This window comes from Myxocyprinus asiaticus, chromosome 19, assembly GCF_019703515.2.
Source record: "Myxocyprinus asiaticus isolate MX2 ecotype Aquarium Trade chromosome 19, UBuf_Myxa_2, whole genome shotgun sequence".
Classification (NCBI taxonomy): Eukaryota; Metazoa; Chordata; class Actinopteri; order Cypriniformes; family Catostomidae; genus Myxocyprinus; species Myxocyprinus asiaticus.
Genome location: NC_059362.1, coordinates 10,637,005 through 10,647,773, shown reverse-complemented (window position 1 = coordinate 10,647,773; position 10,769 = coordinate 10,637,005). Strand labels below are relative to the sequence as shown.

General features: G+C 39.4%; 1 protein-coding gene across 1 annotated transcript in view; it reads left to right on the top strand.

The window, feature by feature from the left end:
* The first annotated feature begins 4,899 nt into the window (after positions 1–4,899).
* Positions 4,900–10,769, top strand: part of ints7 (integrator complex subunit 7) — a 37,644-nt gene continuing 31,774 nt past the window's right edge. Inside the window, exons 1-4 of the mRNA XM_051645508.1 lie at positions 4,900–5,124; positions 6,589–6,718; positions 7,332–7,478; positions 8,889–9,026. Of these exons, the coding sequence (XP_051501468.1) occupies positions 5,031–5,124; positions 6,589–6,718; positions 7,332–7,478; positions 8,889–9,026 (509 nt within the window). The 5' untranslated portion in view covers positions 4,900–5,030. The remainder of the gene's footprint in view (positions 5,125–6,588; positions 6,719–7,331; positions 7,479–8,888; positions 9,027–10,769) is intronic.

Sequence of the window (10,769 nt, the reverse complement as noted above, 5' to 3'; positions counted from 1 at the left end):
AGGGGGCGCTATGCGGCCCAGGAAGACGAATCTACCCTTGAGCTTCGCTCAAAACGGTTTTTGAATTCATGGTTTTTGTCTCACCAAATTTAAAATAAATGCCATCAATGTAAAAGTGTCAGGGTGTTTTTTTGTATTTCCATAAATTATATTTTTTATGATTATTTCATATCTATATGAGTTTACTATTACAGGGTGTCTATTTCTTTGTTTATTACAAGAGAAGTTAGTCATATATTCATACAAATAAATACTGTATCATGTTGATTTTCTGTGCAACAATGAATTATCAGCAATGGGGAATCATCAGTATACCATATGCATGTACAAATACATAATATACATACTATTTCTTACTCAAGGTGGCACTGATGTTTCAGTTATTGACTTGATTTACATTTGACATTGCTATTTGATGAAGAAACAACATGGAAGTAAACTATAGCAAGTGTAACACATGAACAGTATGATATAACTATTGTCATTTTGGTGTATATTGAAATTATGTAAGTTCTGCCTGTATTTAGACTCAGCGTGTCTGAGAAAATACTTATCAGAATCAGAATCAGAATGAGCTTTATTGCCAAGTATGCTTACACATACAAGGAATTTGTCTTGGTGACAGGAGCTTCCAATGTACAACCATACAAAAACAGCAGCAAGACATAGATAATAATAAAAAATAAAAAATAATTATACACATACGTACAGACACACACACACACATACACACATACACATGGGTAGTGCAAATCTAATACAATCTGTTATGTACAGTGCACATTTTATTTTATTTTTTTCAGAGGAATGAAATGGCAGAGGAGGTTGGATGTGTTGGATAAATATAAGAAAGACTAAACTGTGTATTGCACATAGTTATTGCTCAATGGGGCAATTTAACTGTTCATGAGATGGATTGCCTGAGGGAAAAAACTGTTCCTGTGCCTGATGGTTCTGGTGCTCAGAGCTCTGAAGCGTCAGCCAGAAGGCAACAGTTCATAAAGGTAGTGGGCAGGGTGAGTGGGGTCCAGAGTGATTTTTCCAGCCTTTTTCCTCACTCTGGAAGTGTATAGTTCTTGAAGGGGCGGGGGGGGGGGGGGGCAACCAATAATCCTCTCAGCAGTCCGAACTGTCCTTTGTAGTCTTCTGATGTCCAAACCAGACAGTTACTGAAGTGAAGAGGACAGACTCAATGACTGCTGAGTAGAACTGTATCAGCAGCTCCTGTGGCAGGTTGAATTTCCTCAACTGGCAAAGGAAGTACAACCTCTGCCGGGCCTTTTTCACAGTGGAGTCAATGTGTGTCTCCCACTTCAGGTCCTGTGAGATGGTAGTGCCCAGGAACCTGAATGACTCCACTGCTGCCACAGTGCTGTTTAGAAAGGTGAGGGGGGTCAGTGTTGGGGTGTTCCCCCTAAAGTCCACAATCATCTCCACCGTTTTGAGCGTGTTCAGCTCAAGGTTGTTTTGACTGCACCAGACAGCCAGCTGTTCAACCTCCCTTCTGTATGCAGACTCATCATTATCTCTGATGAGGCCAGTGACAGTGGTGTCATCTGCAATCTTCAGGAGCTTGACAGAGGGGTCCTTGGCGATGCAGTCATTGGTGTAGAGGGAGAAGAGTAGTGGGGAGAGCACACATCCCTGGGGGCCACCAGTGCTGATTGTACAAGTGCTGGAAGTGAGTTTCCCCTGTCTCACAAGCTGCTGCCTGTCCGTCAGAAAGCTGGTAATCCACTGACAGATAGACAAGGGAACAGAGAGTTGGTGTAATTTATTCTGGAGTATAGCTGGGATGATGGTGTTGAAAGCTGAACTGAAGTCCACAAAAAGGATTCTTGCATATGTCCCTGGTCTGTCCAGATGTTGCAGGATATGATGCATTCCTATGTTGACTGCATCATCCACAGACCTGTTTGCTCGTTAAGCAAATTGAAGGGGATCTAGAAAGGGTCCAGTGATGTTCTTCAGGTGGGCCAACACCAGTCTCTCAAATGATTTCATGACCACAGACGTCAGGGCGACAGGTCTGTAGTCATTAAGTCCTGTGATTTTTGGTTTCTTTGGGATGGGGATGATAGTGGAACGTTTGAAGCAGCATGGGACTTCACACTGCTCCAGTGATCTATTGAAGATCTGTGTGAAGATGGGGGCCAGCTGGTTAGCACAGGATCGAAAACACACTGGTGAGACGCCATCTGGGCCCTGTGCTTTCCTTATCCTTTGTAGTTGAAAGACGTGAGTTGCGGGAGGGGGAGGAGTGGGGTTGCAGGAGGTGTTGGTGTTTGTGTGAAGTGAAGGTCAGAGTGGGTGTGGGGTGTGAGATTGGGCCTTTCAAATCTACAGTAGAACACATTCAGGTCGTCAGCCAGTTGTTGGTCCACCACAGGGTTGGAGGCAGGAGTCCTGTAATTCGTAAGTTGTTTCATGCCACTCCACACTGATGCAGAGTCGTTAGCTGAAAACTTGTTTTTCAGCTTCTCAGAGTATCTCCTTTTAACCACTCTGATTCCCTTATTCAGTGTGTTCCTGGCCTGATTGTACAAGACTTTATCCCCAACTCTGTAAGCATCCTCATTGGCCTGACAAAGCTGCCTGAGTTCCACTGTAAACCATGGTTTGTCGTTGTTAAATATTAAATAAGTCCTAGTAGGAATGCACATATCCTTACAGAAACTGATATATTATGTAACAGTATCTGTGAGCTCGTCCAGATTGGTGTCTGCAGCCTCAAAAACACTCCAATCAGTGCAGTCAAAGCAGGCTTGTAGTTCCAGCTCTGCTTCGTTGGTCCATCTCTTTACAGTCCTTACTACAGATTTTAGTTTCTGTTAGGAAGAAGATGAACCAGACAGTGATCAGAGAGTCCCAAAGCTGCACTAGGGACAGAGCGATATGCATCCTTTATTGTTGTGTAGCAGTGATCCAGTATATTTCAGTCTCTGGTTGGGCATGTAATGTGCTGTTTGTATTTGGGCAGTTCACGTGTGAGGTTTGCTTTGTTAAAATCCCCAAGAATAATAATAATTGAGACCGGGTATTGTTGTTCCGTGTCTGTGATTTGATCAGCCAGTTGTTGCAGCGCTGTGTTCACACACGCGTTTGGCGCGATATACACACTCACCAGAATAAACGAGGAAAACTCCCGCGGCAAGTAGAAAGGCTTACAGTTAATAAAGAGCGCTTCCAAATTAGGACAGCACATCCTCTTTAACGTTGTTACATCTGTACACCAACTTTCATTGATGTAAAAGCATGTTCCACCGCCTCTCGTTTTCCCCGTTAACTCCGCGATGCAATCCGCTCTGAACAGCTGAAAGCCCGGGCAGATGTAACGCGCTGTCCGGAATGGCTTCACTGAGCCAGGTTTCTGTGAAGCACAAGGCAGCAGAGTTTGAAAAGTCCTTGTTTGTGTGGGTGAGGAGATGTAGTTCCTCCGTTTTGTTAGGGAGAGAGCAGAGATTTGCTAGATGAATGCTCGGCAGCGTTGTTCGAAAGCCCCGCCGACGGAGTTTGACCAGCGGGCCTGCTCGTCTCCCTCGCCTGCATCTCACAGCGTGTTTGAACAACACAGCCGTGCCTCCGACTAAAATGTCAAACAAAACGTCCGAATATTCAAAATCCGGGAAAATATTGACTGGTGTATGCTGTCAAATGTTCAGCAGTTCGTCTCTGGTAAAACTGATTGAAAAATGTGTATATTATGTGTATATTATGTGTTATGTGTAGCTCAATATGTGTTTGACAGCCAGTTGCATCTCATGAAATTTCAGTGTGAAAATAATAAACCCTGATCTAGATTTGACCTAATTTATTGCAATATCTCTTTAATTTATGAAAAATAAAACATCAAAATATATTAAAATATATTTTATTATTTTCTAATTGTCTTGCAAATATTTTGAAAATGTTACACTATCTGGGCATTTTGTAGATCCATTTTTGATAGATATAAGTGTCGGGTCTCTAAAGACCCTAATATGTAAGTTTGTGGTGAAAGGTTTTACACCCCATATTTGCATTTATGTATGGCATTTTGCTGGCAAAAAAATGCTACATAGGAAATGATATTATTAAACATAAAAAAATATTGTATTATTTATTAGTAAAATAAATAATAATAATAATAATAATAATACATTAATAAATATATAAAATAATACAAAAACAATTAATATAATAATGTAAATAATTATAATTCTATAAACAATAATATGAATAAAATGTAAAATGTATTATTACTTTTTTTTTCTTTTTTAAATTATTATTGCCAGGGTAGTATAACAGAAAATCTATTTATTAATTTATTTGATCTGTTCTTGTGTTTTTTATTTATTTATTTTTATTTTTTTTATGATACGTAAAGAAAATACATAGTAAATGTAATTATTTTACAGGAAAATTCCATATATACAAGAAAAAATGTGCTCTTAGTAAACCGAATTTCTTCATTTTATAAATGACTATAAACTGTATGTAAACTTTTTTTGTTTTTGATTTTGTTTGTGTTTTGTTTTTTTGGGGGGGGGGGGCGGGTAATTGAAAACATGTAAAATTATATATAAAATAAAAAACTACAATTTTTGTAAGATTATTTTGTCTTACAAATTTTATGTATTAATGTGACTACATACAAATACCTTTTGTTACCATCTTTGGTTTTGTTTTTTTATTGTTATTTTTTTATTATTATTATTTGCATATTACACAAAAGAACAGTTAGCACCGGTTACCACTACCATCGATGACATCCTCACACATGACAAATCAGAGTAAATTCCGACACACTAGTCCACGCCCTCTTTTGTACCCATTGGGGTTTGGTCGTTTTCGCTATCTGGCAGTTTATTTCAGTTCACGGGAAAGCTGACGTAACATCCTGCTGGCGCGTGTCACGTGACCTGTACTGCAGCCGGGTCACCCACTTAGAACTTCGTGAGCCAGCGTCCTATTTAATCCAACAAAAATCTTTAATATAACAACAGTTTAGCGTTCCAGATTATTTGCCGTCTACAGCGTAATAATAAAGAATGTCGCTGTCTGCGGCGCGCTCGTTTTTGTCGGAGGCTGCGTATGGCGAACAGGAGCTGGATGCGAATTCAGCGCTGATGGAACTTGACAAAGGTGCAGCTTTACAACACACACACACGTTTACTGTATGCACACTTGTGCTTATATGAGTCATTCAGACACACCTTAAATGTTACCTGTTTATCCGATAATGCAATTATTTGTTAATTTACAGTCAGACACAATAAAATACACTGCCTGGCCAAAAAAAGTCGCATAAACTAATATTTCGTTGGACCGCCTTTATCTTTGATTACGGGGCGCATTTGTCGTGGCATTGTTTCGACAACCTTATGCAACATCACAACATTTATTTCCATCCAGAATTTGGCCGAGGTCTTGTATTGATGACGGGAGAGTCGAACCACTCCATAAAGTCTTCTCCAGCACATCCCAAAGACTTTCAATGGGGTTAAGTTCAGGACTCTATGGTGTCCAATTCATGTGTGAAAATGATTCCTCATGCTCCCTGAACCACTCTTTTACAATTTGAGCCCGATGAATCTTGGCATTGTCATCCTGGAATATGCCCGTGCTGTCAGGGAAGAAAAAAAAAATCCATTGATGGGATAACCTGTTCATTCAGTACATTCAGGTAGTCAGCTAACTTCATTTTATTGCTGCATAACATTGCTGAGCATAGACCTGACCAATTGAAGCAGCCCCAGATCATAACACTGCCTCCAGAGGCTTGTACAGTGGGCACTATGCATGGCGGGTGCATCGCTTCATGCACTTCCCTTCTTACCCTGACGTGCCCATCGCTTTAGAACAGGGTAAATCTGGACTCATCAGACCACATGACCTTCTTCCATTGCTCCACAGTCCAATCTTTATGCGCCCTAGCAAATTAAAGTAGTTTTTTTCCAATTAGCCGCACTAATAAGTGGCTTTCTTGTGGCCACACAGCTGTTTAGTCCCAATCCTGTAAATTCTAGTCGCATTGTGTGTGTGAAAATGCTCTTACTTTCACTATTAAACATAGCCTTGAGTTCTACTGTCTATTTTACGATGTGACTTCAAGCGTTCTGGTGATCTCCGATCAAGATCATTCAAGATTTTTTTCCGACCACATTACTTCCACGAAGCAGACGGTTCACCACTATCCTTCCAGGTTTTAATAATGCATTGGACAGCTCTTAACCCAATTCCAGAGATTTCAGCAATCTCCTTAGTGGTTTTCTTTGCTTGATGCAAGCCAATAATTTGCCCTTTCTGAAACACAGGAACATCTTTTCCACGAGCATGGGATGTGTCTTCCGACATGGTTGTTTAAGAAATGAGAAGCTACACACTGCATCAGTTAGGGTTAAAACTGAACCATATTAATCACTGCAATTATAATCCAATCATAGGCTCTTAAGTATCTGCTTATTTAAATCCAAACTGCGACTTTTTATTTTATTTTATTTTTTTGGAAAGGCAGTGTATTTACACCTGCTGTCATTGTTAAGAAAATAGGCAACAATTACACATTAACTGACATATTCATTCTAATATTACTTGCCACATCTGAAGGTTTGAGGTCGTGCAAGGTGGGGGAACAATGTGAAGCTGTAGTCCTCTTTCCCAAACTCTTTCAGAAGTATCCCTTTCCCATCCTCATCAATTCTGCCTTCCTGAAACTGGCAGATATTTTTAGACTTGGGTAAGTATGCACTTGAATTCGCCTGTTTGCAATCTATGTACTTTAGTGTGCTCACAACACAATGACTTGAGTTTTTTTATGTACACATTGTAAGGATTGATAAAACAGTGTTTGATATGATCTAAAAATTAATGATCTGAACAGTTAAATTGTGTATTTTGTTTCTGATACGTTATGTTCCTCTTACTCATTTGCCAAACAATTAGAAAAAATATGTTGGAAAATAGAAAGCAATCAAATAACATGTTCAGAAAGAGTTAGGGCAGTTCTAATAATTTGAATGTATTGTCTTAAGAAAAATCACACCTGTGATGACCTATGTCACTAAGATTGCCTTGCTATTTGGGATTAAGATGGATAATCATAAAATAGCTTGTTTTAAAACCAATGTCCTATTTGACTTTATAAAGTGCTCTCTAGAACACCATCACTGAAGTTCTTATGAAGCTGATGGCATTTGACTGATTTAATAATGTACAATATTGTCTCATTGAGCTTAAACAGAGATTATAAAGTGTATATCACATGACTTTTGTTAGCATCTGGTATTTTAACTTCAGAATTGTACAAAGTGAAAAGTGCCTAATCTATGAATTCAAATCTTTCACATCAGGAACAACTTTCTGCGGCTCTGTGTGCTGAAGGTCACTCAGCTGAGTGAGAAACACCTGGAGAAGATTCTGAACGTGGATGAGTTTGTCAAAAGAGTTTTTTCTGTCATCCATAGCAATGATCCAGTTGCCAGAGCCATAACCCTCAGGTATAAATCCATTCATTGGCTTTTCTTCATCTATGCCAATGGTTCTCAAACTTTTACAGTGTGAGGCCACCCTTGTGTATGGGACATCTCTTTGTGACACCACTGGACACCAAATGTGCCCCTTCCATCTATTATGCTTTTATCTTTTTATTAAAGTTGCAGTATGTAAGATTCAGAAACCCTTGTTATTAATGACACCTGTAGCCGTTCAGTGAACTGCAGCCAGCTACCTTTTGCTCGTGATCGCGCACATACTCCATAGGGACACGAACATTGACCAAAACAATGACGTAACGTACAAAGAGACTGAACGTGATTCACCGACATCATGCTGATAGATGAGATAGCATAATTAAAATGACACAGTTATGATTGTTTTACTACAAACTTTGAGACCGTATATTATATTTGACTCTCCAGTGCTGGAACAGGGCTAAAACAAAGTGTGGATATAGGTCTGACTATGCGAGACTGTAGTTTTCTTTGCGTGTTACATAGGCTATCATATAAATGCTGTCAATGTCGGCGTTAGCTAGCTAGCCAGCTTTATCAATAGCTGTTAGCTAAATTTGGTGGATGATGACAGTAGCTGTTTATAAAATAGACTGTACATTATAAATATGTTGACACAATTCAGTATTGATTCCATCACAACTGTCATTTTGATATATCGATGCGCTATTGTTTTATAATAATAGAATGTATATATATTCTGTATAACCAAGTTACGTTACACTAATGAATGGAGCTTTTTGCATTATCTTGAACATTCATTTAATGGGTTATTGTAGTTTACCTTGCTGAATAATTACAGATTAACATTGATTATGACTGTGCAGGCAAGATCAAGTTAGCTAAAATTACACAGATCAATCCTTATGGCACTATATTTCACATGCTTTGCAGTTATGCAAGCTTACCTGTCCAATAAGAAGAACACCAATTCAGGGTCAGTTTTGATCCCCAAAAACGAACGAAGGTCCCTCCGGGAATCAAATGCCCTGCCGATGTTCACTCAAGTTTTCGCTCAACCACGATCACGTTCCCGCTTAGCCAGACGGGATTCAGTAGATAAATGAAAATCAATCTACAGGCTTTAATAGGCAACCTAGGAAGTCCTGGAAGGACTCATTTTTTAAGTTGCGTTACAAGCCGTTCACACATTGGCAAAAAAAAAGGCGAATATTACATGAAAATTGTTACATATTGCACCTTTAAATTTGATTTGTTTTATTTATTTATACAGTATATGAAAAAGATAATTTCTTACAGGGTGCCTACAGATATTTATCTTTTATTTTTGTTATGCCCAGTTTTTCTGTCAAAGACCATCTCTCAAAAACATGCTTGGAGAGAATGATCTAGTTGTAGACACTGATGTCAATGTACATGTCTTGTGCATTTTGACAGGATGTTGGGAAGCCTCGCCTCCATTATACCAGAGAGGAAAAATGCCCACCACAGCATCCGTCAAAGTCTGGACTCTCATGATAATGTTGAAGTTGAGGCGGCCATTTTTGCAGCTGCTAGTTTCTCATCACACTCAAAGTACGTACAGTCTGACTGGTGACACACTGAAATACTTTGATAAACAAGGGACTTCATTTTACCGTTTAAACTAATAACCTTTGTATTAGCAGTAGTGGTCAACCAATATATTGGAGAGGCCGATAAATCATCTGATATTCTGAGTTTTCCCGTTTGACCGATTTGTTTCTTAAGGCTGTGAGGGCACCGAGAATCGCCTGCTTGCATGTGAAGCATCTGAGACATGTAAACGACCAATCACAGTTTTTTTTTATTTTATTTTTTACGTGCCATCGTGTTACTACAATAATAGATCGGTATGCAACACAGTCTCAATTAAATGATTCGCATATCAGATAGACGCACAGGAGATCATAATTTTATAGTGCTCACGTGTTTCACTCTTCCTCCTCAACAGTTTCCTATTATTTTTAAAATTTTTGTCTAATGATAAAAAGTCAAATATCATACTTCTATCGTGTACCATCTGCAAATATGCAGATGTCTCGTTTAAACAGATGTTCACGAAAGCCCGTCGAGCGCACATCTAATAATGTCTTCCTCTGAATCGCGTATTCTATCAGCCAGAATCAAAATTTCAGGATCAGGATCAAAAGTTCCTCTGATTCAAAATCATGAAGGACAGTGTACCTGTGGATGTATTTTAAGGCCTACCTTCAAACTCAGTGCCTCTTTGCTTGACATCATGGGAAAATCATGGACCTCCACAAGTCTGGTTCATCCTTTGGAACAATTTCCAAATGCCTGAAGGTACCACGTTCATCTGTACAAACAATAGTATGCAAGTATAAACACCATGGGACCACGCAGCCATCATATCACTCAGGAAGGAGACACATTCTGTCTCCTAGAGATGAACATAGTTTGGTGCGAAAATGCAAATCAATCCCAGTACAACAGCAAAGGACCTTGTGAAGATGCTGGAGGAAACAAATAGACAAGTATCTATATCCACAGTAAAATGAGTCCTATATCAACATAACCTGAAAGGCTGCTCAGCAAGGAAGGAGCCACTGCTCCAAAACCGCCGTAATAAAGCCAGACTACAGTTTGCAAGTGCACATGAGGACAAAGACCTCTGGTCTGATGAAACAAAAATTGAACTGTTTGGCCATAATGACCATTGTTATATTAGGAGGAAAAAGGGTGAGGCTTGCAAGCCGCAGAACACCATCCCAACCTTGAAGCATGGGGGTGGCAGCATCATGTTGTGGGGGTGCTTTGCTGCATGGAGGACTGGTGCACTTCACAAAATAGATGGCATCATGAGGAAGGAAAATTATGCGGATACTACATTGAAGCAACATCTTAAGACATCAGCGAGGAAGTTAAAGCTCGGTCACAAATGGTTCTTCCAAATGGACAATGACCCCAAGCATCCCTCCAAAGTTGTGGCAAAATGGCTTATGGACAACAAAGTCAAGGTATTGGAGCGACCATCACAAAGCCCTGACCTCAGTCCGATAGAAAATCTGTGGGCAGAACTGAAAAAGCGAGCAAGGAGGCCTACAAACCTCAAATCAAATCAAATCACTTTATTGTCACACAGCCATATACACAAGTGCAATGGTGTGTGAAATTCTTGAGTGCAGTTCCGATCAACATAGCAGTCATGACAGTGATGAGACATATACCAATTTACAATAACATCAAATTAACACAGCACAATTTAAACATCTGATATACACATAATTACACTCAACAATATACAAATAATAACATACACTGTACAGTATACAAAAT